The following is a 15,074-nucleotide window of genomic DNA, read 5'->3' on the forward strand; positions in this document are numbered from 1 at the left end:
GGCATCGTTTATAATTGTAGTTTTACGATATGAACAACGTCGACATAATTTTTCACCCAAAGTACAAAGGTAATAAAGTTGATTTGCATCCTTTATCTTATAAATATTTTGTAAAATGTGACGAATTTGTATAATAGTCCGTTTCTCAGAAGATTCAATGACTTCTAAAGTAAGAATTACATCACAAAACATAATAAACGACATCATTAATCAACATTTCTACTTCATTAATATGCATTTTACTTAATGAACGAGTGATCGTGGTTTCTTCTTTCATAGTTTGTTGACAACGTTGTATAGCACTTACTAACCTTTTACACAGTCCGACTTTTGTCTTTGCTCTTCTATAACACGATATGAAACTTAAAACTGCTTTGTGGTTAACAAGGCATAATTTACGATTTTGTACTGCCGTTCAATCTTTTTTTAATGTTTTGAACAATCAATTATTAGAAGATTTCCAACATCAGTAAAACCATGTATTTAGTACGTCACAAAAATGTTCAGGCGTGTCACGTGATAATATGCGTTTCATTCACGGTGTATTGTAATAATGGAAATGATTGGATATTTTTCATTAGGAAAAGCATTTATAAAAGGATGAATGAAACACATTTGTCAAACTTGAATTGTTGGACAAAGGTAATAGATATAAATCTCAACACTACTTGACCATACATAACATTAGTGTATAGCTATTCTTTAAAGATACTATTTGTAAGTACCTTTTTAATAATCTTATTTATCTAATATTTAGATGTTTTAATTATACTTTTGTTGGTCAAAAATAATTTATTTTTATTTAAAAAAATACTTTTTCTTATTCTGTATACGACGATAGACGATTCAAACTTATTTTAGATAATTATGTTTATACAAATTATTTTTTAGTAAATTGTAGGCCGAAACCAAGCTTAATGATCTTAAATTCAAATTTATTAATATTTTATATTGCAAAAATACCAATAAAGAGAAAATGGATGAATTAAAATAATTGGTCAGTAAGCAATAACTCTAAATTTATCTTTTAATTCATTTCAACTTTTATATAATAAAAAATATATATATATATAAAACACCCCTGCCGTAGACATTATATTTTTGATGGTTAATTTATATTTTGCAATACTAGATAGTTGCATTCCCTGTTTCACGAACTTATATTTTCCTATTTGATAATTCATGCACGATATTATGTGTTTCAACCATTTAGGTTTATGGCCACATTATGTAATTGGAGTCTGGGTATTTCCCTGTCGCAGTTTGTTGTTACATTTCGTCGCACTTTGTTTTTAGATTGTTATTTTTCTGTTCTTGATTGGCTTTTTCTAAGTGAGTTTTATTTCTGCCTTATGTCCTTTTCGGCCTTCCAGCTGCCAGGATTCAGAACTATAAGTGGTTTATTAGTTCACTTGGTCATAGAGTGGGCTATAGGACGGCATAATGTCAGATTTCTCATGACCATTTGAGTAATTAGATGAATTTATCATATGCATCATTGCAGTAATTAAACAGTTTGAGCGTGATTTGATACATGGTTTTACGAACCCCTCCACCAACAAACAAATTCCTTGAAAAGCTAGCTACACATTTGGTATTTCAATGAACTCCTTCAAGATAACCGTGAGAACCAAAAACTAACAATCTAAAGTTATTGTGTTGTGCCAATCAAATGAAATTTTACAGTTTTTTTAGTTTTAAAAGCAGTTCAGTAGAATTTTCAAATATTGCTAAATATTAGATTGTATTTAGAACAAGAATATGAAACGACAAAGATCGATTCAAGTTTGCTCTTGGTTCAGTCTGGTTAATGAAAATTAAAAATGTCAGTAAGTTAAACCTTAATTGGGATTTTTTAAAACGTTAACTGTATATAGAGAAACACTTTTTGGTTGGAGTCTAGTTTTCGGTATGCCGTCTTAGATTTATATTGAAATTATTATTTGTAATGGGTTTCGATCTTCTGAGATTATACTAGATTTACACGAGTTGGATCAAATTACAATAAAAGTGTCCAATATTGCGTTGAAAGCTATTTTTTTATAGTCTAAGTTAAAATTTCCACGGCTTTACAGAATCAGGGTAAACGAAATATTTAGAATTTTATATAGCATATCTGAAATTTGTTTGTCAGATGCACTTTTGAAAACCTTGATAAAGAAATAACTCGGAATTGACAATTTGCAAGTTTTTCGAAATTTTAGATTTCGCTAAATGTTCATGCGATACAATAATCAAATGCTTGAAATTCGTGAATATTTTCGTGTGAAAAATTAATTCAACTTGATATGTCTTTCATCCGCGGATTATCATTTTGCGAGAAATGTAGATTTATTATTTATTTTTTACCCGTTAAAGTAATATCAAGGTATTATAATTTGACGTTCACGGTTGGTTCTTTCTGTATATATTGTATGAATAGTTGATGTCCTTTCACATGGTAATTTACATTACTCGAACAAAATCTGTTGGAATTCACGAGGTTTTAAACGGACACCGTGATTGGTTCCTAATTCAATGGTCATTCCTTTAATTTTAAACGACAAATTGTGTGCATTTATAGTTTTTATTCTACTGTCCCTTAAGTTTTTAGTTTTATCTGTTCCTCATTTTTGATATACGATATCTGAGTAATCGTTTATTTCCCCATACGTCTCTGAATAACTTGTTCGCATGTTTATTCTTAATTGTGTAGAAGTCTTTGAATATTTGGTGTTATCGTATTCTCTAATTTCTTATAGAGTTTCTAAATTTCTATCTTATCTAATGTTTTTTAAGGCTCGGCATTGATGAAAGTTAATAAGCTTTTATAAACTATTTTGATCGACACGATCCAAAGCTTGTCACATGAAAGCGACACCTGTCATTTCTTGAATATATATCAGTGACCTCTAGATTTATTTTGTTTGTTTGTATCTGTGCGTTAAAAACATAACAAAAGGTGTATCTACACTTCCTCATTTTTTTTAAATTGCAGTATTGCTATTACTAAAAGATAACTCATTACTTTTCCGCAAAATAAAATTTACGCAAAAAGTACATAATTAATTTCCGCAATTTACCTGATTAGTTATATTACCTACAATTTATTCTATAGAAAAGTACCTCGGGTATAGAAATATAGTCACAAGGACAGTGTCAACCTTTCTGTGCGTAAGAGAATCCTTGCAACATTTTTTTATGGAGTTTGTAAAGCTGGCAAAGGAAAATGTGTCCTCTTATCCAACCTGACCTCTCTTTTATACAGGAAAACAAATGCCTAAAACTAATTAGTGAAAATGCAGGTTATCGGATGCTTACAAAGCCCAGTTGAATAACGATCGTAATCCTAAATTGGTGCAAACCAGTAGAAAACACATCAAGTATTCAATGTTAATAACTAAGTACATTTATGGAGCAGGATCTGCTTACCCTTACGATCAACCCAAGTTTTTTGTGGGGTTCGTGTCGCTGAGTCTTTGATTTTCTACATTGTGTCTTGGGAAATGTTATTTGTCTGTTTGTCTTTTTCTTTTTAGCCATAGCGGTACCAGTTTATTCTCCATCTTTGTGGTTTGACTGTCCCTTTGGTATCATTTTTCGTCCCTCATTTACGTTGTAAAGCAACTAGTATAGAATCGAATCGCGGCATTTGTTTTAAATTTATATCATATACAAATGAGAGCAATTTGCATTCATTAAGTGGATAATGCGCTTCTTGCTAAAATGTGATTTCATTTAATATAATTTTCTAAAACACAGTTTTTGATTCTTATTTGTTTACAGATATATGAAAAAATATAAATAGATATGTTTTTAACATTCTTAAAGTAAAAGTGTAAACTAGCAGAAATTTGGAGTTTAGGGGTCAAAGCAGTATCCCTCCGAGAAATTAATTATACGTTTAATAGCTGAAACTGGTAAAATGAAGATTTCGAATGCTCGAAAATTTTTCAACTTCATGAATACGCAATTTGTTAAAACATACCCAAAGAAAATAAAGTAGTGATCGATAAGGTGGGCAAAAGCAAAATATTGTATAATCTCGTGCCGTTTCCATACACATAAGTTGTTTTCATACACCTAAAAGTCAAGAATTTTGTATTTTGCAACGTTTTTAGATCAGATAAAAAAAAGATGTTAATTTAAACAGTTACCGTTTCAAAATTATACTTAACGGTCGAGAATAACTAATATTTAAAATACCACGGTCCCAGGTAGGGGAGGGTTGAGCGCTCACAAACATGTGTTACCCCGCAACATTCTTTATATGCATGCCTGTCCCAAATCAGAAGCCTGTAGTTTAGTGGTTGTCGTTGGTTCACGTGTCTTATTTAATTTTTTCGTAAATTGTAATTGTTATAAATTAATCCGTTTGATATCTTAAACGCCACTCCATTAGCTTTTTTCGTCGTATTTAAATCTACTGAAATTTCCGAAAATAATTATTTATCAACATTTGCAAATAAAGATATCTTTAGCTTATCTGACTGGTAAGAAAAGTTTAAAGGCGAACTTTTTAAAGATAATCTTTATTTTCGAAGTTTCTGCTTATATTAGTTAAAACCCTTTCAAGGTAGAATGTACTATTGATTTTAAAGTACACGATTATAAAAGTACCAGACCCAGGAAGCAACACATCTGTATTGTTAAATTATAATTTCTTTATTGTTATTCTTTAATATGTCAATTATATTAGTATTCTAACAAGCGATTGTACCGATGTAAGTGCAACTGGTAAAAAAGATCTTTATGAAATAAGTTAATCAGAAACTATGTTCGCGTGGGAAACCTTGAAGACGTTCATTCAACTTTTTTTTTACTTTGTTTACTATAATTTTTCGTAACCTGTTTACTGAAGAAGCTAATTGGTACAAAAATGTCTTGAGGATTGATAGCTTAAAAGTAACAAAACACGTCAGCCTGTCAGTTTTTATTGTAATGATATCTTAAAGAGTAAAACTATGTACACTTTTAACATGAAATAAATACTAACTATGCAAAGGAGTTTGCATTATAGTCAATTAAACTTTCTAAAAATAATTATAATGATTTTTTTAAGTACCACAATTTGACAGATAAATGATCGTCATATTTTCTAGAAGATTGTATACAAAATGGGTAGTGAGCCCTTGACTGAATACCTAAAATATTTGCAACAGTTTTTGCCCTTCAAAACATACCGCATTTATGAATGAAATTTTCTCAATTAACCAAATTCCCACTTCAATTAAAAATGATTAAATCGGCGTTTTACGTTTCCGCAAATTGGCATTACTTTTCCGCGAAAAAAAGATGACGTTTCCGGAAAAAAAAGTTTACGTTTCCGCAAATAAATATCTTACTTTTCCGGAAAAAAAGTCACTATTCCGGAAGAAATAAATTATTACTTTTCCGCAAATAATTCAGGAATACCTATTGTTCGAAAGCAAAGCTATAAGAAAAAAGTGAATATGTATTAAGTTAAAGGTCATCATAACTTGTAATTAAAATACATCATTAACGTATGTTCAAAAATATCTTGATATGAGTTCATAAGTCAGTTCTTTCAGAATATTTGTAGCCAACACGTCGTACAAAGTCCATATATAGTAGCACATTCACCGTTTACAAGTGTTGTATTTTGTTCAGGAAGGAAGTCCATCTTCTCCTTTTCATATTTCCTTAAGGGTGCTTTTACAAATAGAGTTCTCGTCTTTATGTAAGATGTTGTCTTCAGTTTCAATAACACATCGACAACGACAAATATGGTAGGATGGCTAGCGTAAAACTGCTCGTTCAGGTAGGCACGAAAATACTCGACACCATTCGTTGTTCTCCTTTCCTCTGGGTCAGGAAGTGTTGCCCAAATGGTTGGTGGAAATCTCAATTGCCATCTATATAAAATTCCAGCATATAGTCGGCAGACCTCATGCATTTATCGTCAGATGGAGCATCGGCAACTAATTCAACAAAGCATTCTTCAATCATGTTTCAGTTGGCAAGTAAGCCAAACCAAAGTTCTCTCAATGAAGTTTAACTCACCCTTACTCGAGTCAGCTAGTTATATCTAGTAAAGTTTAGCTATACTGAGATCAGAACATTTTCTTTATTAAAAAAAAAAATTAGAAAAATATCATATATGTACATTCAAATCTTTATAATTTACCAGGTAAATTTGCGGAAAAGTAATAAATACAAATTGCGGAAACGTATACTTTAAATTTGCGGAAACGTAGTATTGGGACTTTGAAAAATTAGCGGAAATGCAATACGCCCGATTAAATCAAAGACGATCTGTTTTGTGTTTCCATTTTGCTTTTTTGTAAACACGAGTAAGAAAGTATATGGACAGCAAATATAGTAATTCAAAAGTGATTTAAGCACACAAATGTTTAAAAGGAATGAGTCCGATTCGTTCAGATAAATTTAATTGCATAAGTTGTATTCATTCAAATAAGTAAAAGCAAAATATATATTACTCAGAATATTTGAAATACATGCTATTGATTATAATAATGCAAAAACTTCTTGAATACATTGTATATCCATAGCCATAACAGTGAATTAACACATGAAACAATGCGCACATTAGCAGATTCTTATTTTTTACGTTTCCTTGCAAGATTTTCATACATTTGCATGTATTTGTTTCACATACACCACCGGGGTAATGTATATTGTTCATGATTAGCTAATTCAATTTAAAAAGAAAAGTGTTTTTATTTATTTATTTTTCATATTTGAAGGCACAAATTTTCTTGAAATTATCTGTTATAATCTGTGAAATTAATGCGGGCAAAGATAATTAAAAGCTGAGCGCACATGTTCTCCAAATATTTCGAAATAACTCTAAAACTAGAACATGTATGGTTTTCGGTGGATAAGAAATGAGTGGTATCAAACCATCTACATGTAAATGTATTGCAACTAAAATTGTTTTAGATACATCCAGCTAGAATTTGCTTGTTGCATCTTTATTGAAACACTTTTATTATTCATGTCCATTTATTTTAAGAAATATTTGCCGTTTTGTCAATATTGTTTAATGTAACTGTTGTTTATTCGACATTTTCTGTTCAAATAAGGATAGTCAAGGCATTGTGAATTCATTAGAGTATATTCTTTTTTTCAATATCATAAGGTTTTGAAAATTGCAGATCTACAAACATGCTAAATATTAATAGCATTGTATGCAAGATATTCATAAGATTCGCATATTTTGTGGTTCACATTTGCTGTTTAGTAAGGTCGTCTATTTATGATATTTCATTAGTATGTCTGTCAACGGAGCGTTTGAAAAATGTCGTCAGTACGTCTACATTTCTTGTTCATCACCTTCAATGTCGTATGCTGTGAAATTTATCACATATTTTACATACCTCACAAACATGTTCAACGTTTATTGTTGACACACTTATGAAAAAGTGCGACCTATGAAAGGTAATAAATAACCTTTACATACATCAGTGAAAGGTCGTTTCCGCATATCATTTTTCATTGAACGACCATATAAACTCCGGAATGTAAATATATGTTTATAAAAAAGTTGAGAAGAAAAATAAAATGGCAACCAAAAATCACCAGTCGACCAACAACAGACAACACCATGGCCAATCAAATGACGATATAAAAAAAACCAACAGTGCACAAAACATAACACTGACAACTAAAGAATAAGCAACACGAACTAATACAATAGTTTTGAAATCATTCTAACTTGACTGAAGATTTGTAATGGGAATTCTGATTTATCGAAAATAGTATTTTAACGTCAATGCAAACCCTTCAATGTTCGTGTAAGATGCTTTATTTCAGAAACAAAGCATTTCAATTTCTTGTAAAGTAACAAACCAGAATCCAAGAAATGTTCAATCACGATAATTTCCCCGGTTTACAGATAATAATCATTGTACATGACATGTTTATGTTTTTCAAATTGAATTATAATTGTTTATTAATGTTTACTGTTATTGTAATCAAAATCCAGAACAATTATGTTCCTTTTCACAACCAAAATCATAGTATTGTGCATTCTTTGTTTTTAATATGTCAAACACTTGTAATAATCCCTTCTTTGCTGTCACGTAATAACATAAGTGATAAGTTTTATTAAGAATCGATGCTTCCATCCATTAATAATTAATGTCAGAACTTGGTCCCATGGCATTTGTGACAAGAAGTCGAGCATGCTTTGACATATCACTTGGGAGTGTTATTTAAAAAAGAATCATCTTATAATTTCTTCATTAACGTGGAGGAGGAGTGATGTAATAACTGTCATTAAAAAATCGTCATTCATATGTTGCCTTCAAACAAGATATCTCAACATCTGGCTGTAAATCAGTTAAACAATTATCATACTAATAAATCCCTAGAATGTAGGTTAGCCTAGTAAAAGTTCATTTTCGCTTGATTATCAGTATTTAAACGTTTACATTCAACCGTCTGATTATTTTCACACATATAAATCATACAGGTATTCAAGTTTGTAAAAATTGAAATTAAATTTGTATTCCATTTTGCGAAGTTTGCCTTATAGGGTTTTATTTGTTTTCTTTTTATATCCATTGTTTGTTGAAATAGAGAGAACAAAAATAATTTCTACTGGTAAGGTAGATAAAAACAAACCCTTTAATGCAGTAAGAATAGTTACTTTGAACATTAAAAACCAAATTCTTTTTCCCGTACAAATCGGTATGAGGAAACGCATTTAATATGGAGTGCAATTATGAGCGTTTGTTCTTTCCACCCAGTTGAATCTTTTCAGTTAAGAGATTATTTTCGTATTGTAAAAATCACAGCTCCAATCAATTAATTGTGATAAAAGAATGATGACCTCTACTGATGTTGGCTGTTCTGTTCGGCCTTCTAGTGTTATCTATTTGTATAGTTCACGACTGAGGAACACCATGGCGGACCAGGAATGTCTTACCCTCCAGGAACCCCTTATTTTATTATTGTTCCTTTGTAAGGTTATAGTGTTGCTCAATCTTTAGATTTCTGAGTTGTGTATGAACTCCTGTTTGACTTTTCATCGCAAGTCATGTGGTCAAGTTTTCTTCGGCTGATCTTTTCTTTTGCCTCCATTTGTGTCTTCTTACCTTTTGAATGCACATATGCTATAACAACGGTATTTCGGTTTTATTTTCAACTTAAGTAGTATAATCTACGTAAAGCATGAGCTCTTAACATCGTATTGAAAGATTTAGCTTACATATGCTTCGCCTTTTTCTATCATAACAGTTTGTATAGAAAATGTTCTGTTTTAACTTTAAGGTTGTGAAAATGTTTTTATTTTTTATTTTTATAGATTGAAAGAAAGAAATGTACAAAGTCGTTTTTGTTGTTGTATTTTTGAGTACATGTCTTGCCATGCCTCGGTTTAAAAGGAATACATGGAGAACACCACCAAAGGTAATTCATACAAAAATGAACACTAGACTATCGTCTTCAATTATCACACTTCTGTAACAACAAAATCAAAAACTGCATTGCGATTTTTTTTTTACTAGAATTATGGGAAAATGTGTAAATACAAAGAGATAGCCACATAAAGCCACAGATTGTAACAAAGCTAGAACACAATCATCAGTGTTGTATTTATAAACGAAATACGTTATTTCATTATGTTTAAAACCATTAGCGATCAGCATTACTCTTAATTACGTAAATGGTAGATATAATAAAAATAAAAATAACGTTGACAGTTACATCCTATATGCATATCTTCCTACGGTCTAACAGGTGATTTTGCGCTTGAAATCAAGCCCAGCAATTTATGAAAACGAGAATTTCAATTGCTGTTTGAATATTTGTCATTTCATGGTAATCATGTTTTAAATATAATTAATTTTGTATTTAGAGAGTATCAGAGGAGCCAGATACTGACATGATGTATACACTTTTAATGAACGAGATGTATATGTATTTAAACGCCGATCCGGCCACTGGAATGACTGCAAGTGATGTAACTCGTTTCTTCGAAGAAGTAATCGGAAAGGATGCAAGAATGGCTGATAATTTTGGAGTAGATTATATTTTCTGGGGAGACCAAAATGGTGATCATCGACTTAATCGAACTGGTATGCTTACATTATTAATTAAAATATATAATTGTTGTTTTATCGTACTGCCTTATTTGGTTTGTTTTTCATTGTCATTTTCTCTACATGGGGAAGAATCAACAGTTATTTACTCAGGGGATATGATTATTATCTGTCCTTTTCGTTTGTTTACCAAGTATGAATGTTTGACTTCCGGAAGAAACGTTACTTTATACAGGTTATATATCACATACATATGCCTACGGCAGTGTTGTTTTCTGGGTCCGATATATGCAACCAATGTCAACAATGAAGTAAGACCTTTGAAAATTGTCTTTATCGGTATTGAAATCGATTTTTTTATTAATAAATTAGAACAGTAACCAGTAATGGTTTTTCTTTTACAAATTGTAGCTTGAATGGAAAGTTTACTATGGGCACTCATACCACATCTTGTTATATCTATAGTTAGATATATACTGTAAACATTGATGAATACTCATATCTTGTCGATACTTCCGTGTTGTCATTTTAAAAATTCCTACTTTTCTCAGACTGTTGATGCCAGTCAATCTACTAAATGTGTAAAACATTTTGTTTTATAAGTTTAAATTGGCTTTGGAATTCGCATCAGTTGTACATTTTTAGTATGATATTTAATTTGTAAGTTTCTTATTAATCATTTTCGTGCAAAGTTTATAATCAATTTGACAAGCCCTTTAGAATTAAGATCAATTTTTACATTTGGTTTTATTTCGTGGTGTTAAAAATCAAAGCGACAGTAGTTATCCGATGTTCAAACCTTGTTAATCAATAAGGAAGAGAAAATCAAGATACCATATCAAAACAGAGAGAATCTCAAAAACCCAAATGGATTGATTCTAGTCGCATCGATAGGATAAGCATCTACTGTATCAACACTGTCCCAGGTTAAGGGGACGATTCGGTGCTTGAAAACATAGTTTACCACCTTGCAATATGCATACCTGTGCAAAGTCAGGAGCCTGCACTAAAGAATTTGTCTGTCATATAATAATGGCTATTTGTTTGGGTCTTGTTGCTAAATCGATAGTTTTGTAGGTATGGCTTTGAAAACTGATGTCTGTCGTGTCCTTGGTTTTATTGCCATGATAGTTTTGGTTAGCTTGTTTCTTCTCCGTCTTTTTACCAATCATAAAGTTTCTTATTCCAAGAAATGGAAGCTCTTTGCGCATCAATTTTTATATTTAACGATTATTAATATTTTGTTAAATGTTGGGTTTAAAGTAAAATACCAATATGCATACTGTAAACTAACACGCCATAAGTATCACGTTAGCTTTTTTAAGTCCTGCAAATCTAATGCAGCATGTCAACAGATAATCTTTCAAAAGGTTTTGATTTATTATTTAATCCATATTTTCTTTTCATTTCAGAACTTCTAAGAGCAATGAAGATTCACAAAGTATTTGAATACATATGAGCGTCAAAAACCACGTGACGTATTGCCTTCCTTTTGTTGGCAATGAATTGTTCTCAGTAACCGTTGACATGGAACCATTTTATGATCGGCATCTTAGCTTTTCCTGCCTTCAGCTTTCCTACTTTGTTGTTGTTGGCTGTAGACCGAGCTATTCCAAAGATTGGTCATGACAGATTTCCAATGTTGAAAGTGTGTTTGTTTGGACTTGTAAAATCGTCTATGTTTTTTTCGTTGATTTTACGTTTGCATTCGACAATCACGCTGTGTGAGGTTAAGTTTGGTTTTAAACTTGTTTAGATCGTTTGTTTTTAGGTTGTTTTGTGATTTGTGGTTGTTTATTTTACACACATACCATGTGTGCTTTTGAACTGAAATCCATGCGCTAGATGTGATTAAGAATCAACAAGATTCAGAAAAGATGAAAATACGAAGTTTTTTAAGCGTGGGATTTGTAATTACATTGCTTTTAAGCTGTATTTATTTGGTGCATTACATGCAAATATTATTTATTATTTATTTATTTAAAGTTGTTATTATACGTGTGAACAAAATGTATGTGTTAATACAAATGATACGACTGTGATATACTTTGGTAATATTTATTTAAACTATAACATTTTCTGTCTTCATCTTTAAAAGTCATTGTTGTTTGTTACTACATAGTTTCCTTTCTAACTTCATAGTTTGTTTCTTCTTAATTTTTTTTATCCATTTGTCATTGGCATCTATATTACTTTATTCCATCTTTGATCACGTTTTTATCTTTTTGTTTCTGCCAGAAAAGTATTTTTTTGCTAGTCCGGAAATTTACATTGTGTTAATTGCATGTAACTGAACACCATTATTATCATTTTTCAATTTTAAATAATTTCATATATCATTTTCTTAACATTCACTTTTGTCATTCTTCTTATTATTTTGATAACAAAAATAAACACAGTAAACTTTCAACAGTTACGACAAAAGAATTTATTCAAACATTTAGGGGAGGGAGACTCATACAAGAAAAATATAACATTTAGGATTTATGACTGAAATTTTCACTTCAAAATTTATTAAGAAATGTATGACAATAAAATAAACTAAAAAATTTACTACCCCAAATCCTTATCTACAAGGGTTGTGTCACCTTTCTATTTCATATTTTCATAAATGGTGAATCACTATTCAACTTATTTTTGTAAAATCTGATAACATCATTTTATCTAAAAATAATTTAATACCGTTTACACCTTTAAAGGCAAATCGCATTTTTATTATTATGTTTTGTAAGATTTCATTGATAATTGTGATGAATAATAATGCTTTTATGGAAAACAAAATGTTATATATGAACATTCTACTTATATCTTGACATGATATTAAATTATATGTTCGAAATTTTCCGAATGGAGTCTAAGCTAACGAAATCGTGAGTTTCTTTAATAGGTCTCTCTTTAATGGTCTTAATGAATTTATAATTAATGTAAGATATTTCGCTGTGAAATTTGTAAAAAAAAGAAAGAAGGGTTGAATATATAGGATTTTGAACAGTTGGAGGGGCATCGATACATACATATTTTTTTTAGCCGTAACGTGGTTTACTATGGTAAGAATCCATAAAATGAGAAGCTCTTTCATTGCAATCATATTTATTCGTTTTCTCTGGCAGCTGCATTGTAAATGTCACTTTTAAGATATTTTTTTAATACAAACAATCTTAAAGATGTTTGAATAAAATATATTAAAAAAATTATACACACGAGGGTGGAACAAACATTTCGTTTATCAATTGTATTTTATGTTTGTAAAAACAGTTTTCTTCATCTTGTAGATTAACAGGAATAAATGAAAAGAAATATATTTTGAATATCCTCATATATTATCCACAACGCTGATGGTGGTGCACTATTAGATTAAATCATTTGTTTTCTTTTGAGGATATTTTTGTTGTTGATTAACCCGTCTAACATTACTTCATTTATTATTCTTTGACCCTTAATTAGGATGATCCTAACTATCATTCCATAGTGCTCTTTGCTAGATAGAAAATCGTGCATTACGAGTCCTATTAATACAAAAAATGATGTTGATAACAATCAACATAAACTTTTGCATGCCTACAAGACATAGTCATTTTTCGATGTAATTGCGTATTACCTTCTGATTGGTCGAAAGTACAAAAACAATAACAGGTGATTATGACAGGGGATTTTTTCATGAATTATTTTTCTTGGATTTACTAAGCTGTTGATTTGAGACTTACGTCTTAGATTGTAACCAGCAGATCATTTATTAAGATTTTCATTCAGTAAAAACAACCAACATCGAAACTAAGAGACAACTAAGACCTATATGTTTAGAAGAGCTTTTACTTTGTTTTATCATACTTAAGCTTTGCCAATATTTTCTATCTCCTTGCTTATAGTCAAGCCACCAAACAATCCATAGACATATCTGGCATAAGCTGGGTTTTTTCAAGCAAGGCATAAGTTTGTCAAGATCATCAAGATAAATTTATGTACACTGTATATCTTTTTTTATATCAACAAATTAATTGAAAATATTTGATATGTCAATAAGCAATCTTTCTTAAAATTGTTTCTGTTTTCGTTTTGATATTTCGGTACTCAATAACTGTACTAACATGTCAATTTAAGAGTTCTGCATTCAGTGTTTTCATTTATAAAGAAAGAATTGACAACGAGAAACAATTTTCTGTAAAGTTTGGTTTAGAACTGTTTTGACGTTAAGCATTATCAATTATGAGACTTATAAGAATAGATATTGCATAAAATTGTACATGCTCTGTTGTTTTAGTATTGTTTGTTTGCAAGTGACTTACGAGGCCTGTTTCTTACAGGCTTGTTTTCATTGGAAATTTTAAAAATGTAAATTTGCTCAATTTAATAAAATCATATAATTTGTTCTATATTTTTATTGATTGTGTGTTGGATCTATCAAAGTGATAATATTGGTTATAATCATGTTTGCTTTAAAAATCCATACTACAAACTGTGGTTAAATAAGTAGGTTATATATAGATATATAAATTGATATCATTTGAGACATCGTAAGCCCAGGTACAAATTAGAAAACATCAGAACCAGGAGATCCACGCACATTGAGAACAAGTGTGTTGACGTGTATCATCCTTCATTTTCTTTCTAAAGAATTATTCAGAAAGCGTGAATTTCAAGAACATTTTAAAGACGGTGTTTTCCCCAATTTTTACCCGAGGTTTAATTTGACATGATCTCATCCTACCGGGGACATTTTGATCATTGTCAACCTTTCCTGGATAAGGTTGCCAATATGTATACATATATCACATTTTCCCTAAAATATATTACTATCGAAACTGCACTGTCATTCATTGCCTATATTTTCCTGTTTTTCAGTTTGAAATGATTGATCTTTGGAACCTTTCTCGGTTTGAGCTCCATAAGGAAATGTTTGGTACTAATTTTGTTCGTATTCTCGACACACATCTCACTTTAAATGTCTAAGTTAGGTAGTAGATGTTGGACACCTATATTTTATGCAGGGGCGTCATTTGCATTAGAAAAAATACCTGCTTTCATATGTTGACTCTGTGTACAAAACCTATATTTTAAGGCGTCATTCAG

General features: G+C 30.5%; 1 protein-coding gene across 1 annotated transcript; it reads left to right on the plus strand.

Annotated features, from left to right (window-relative positions):
• Positions 1-555: 555 nt before the first annotated feature.
• Positions 556-14,372, plus strand: LOC134721326 (uncharacterized). The gene is made up of 4 exons (XM_063584242.1): positions 556-717; positions 9,272-9,375; positions 9,824-10,043; positions 11,420-14,372. The coding sequence occupies exons 2-4, from the start codon at positions 9,286-9,288 to the stop codon at positions 11,464-11,466; spliced, it is 357 nt and encodes a 118-aa protein (XP_063440312.1). The 5' UTR covers positions 556-717; positions 9,272-9,285; the 3' UTR covers positions 11,467-14,372.
• The last annotated feature ends 702 nt before the right edge of the window (positions 14,373-15,074 follow it).

Source organism: Mytilus trossulus, chromosome 6 (assembly GCF_036588685.1).
Source record: "Mytilus trossulus isolate FHL-02 chromosome 6, PNRI_Mtr1.1.1.hap1, whole genome shotgun sequence".
Classification (NCBI taxonomy): Eukaryota; Metazoa; Mollusca; class Bivalvia; order Mytilida; family Mytilidae; genus Mytilus; species Mytilus trossulus.

Bases quoted from the DNA above. Each gene is read 5' to 3' on its own strand.
- LOC134721326 (XM_063584242.1), top strand. From the start codon at position 9,286: ATGTACAAAGTCGTTTTTGTTGTTGTATTTTTGAGTACATGTCTTGCC. The intron at 9,376-9,823 runs GTAATTCATACA...TTTTGTATTTAG, and splicing joins CATGGAGAACACCACCAAAG to AGAGTATCAGAGGAGCCAGA. The intron at 10,044-11,419 runs GTATGCTTACAT...TTTTCATTTCAG, and splicing joins TCATCGACTTAATCGAACTG to AACTTCTAAGAGCAATGAAG.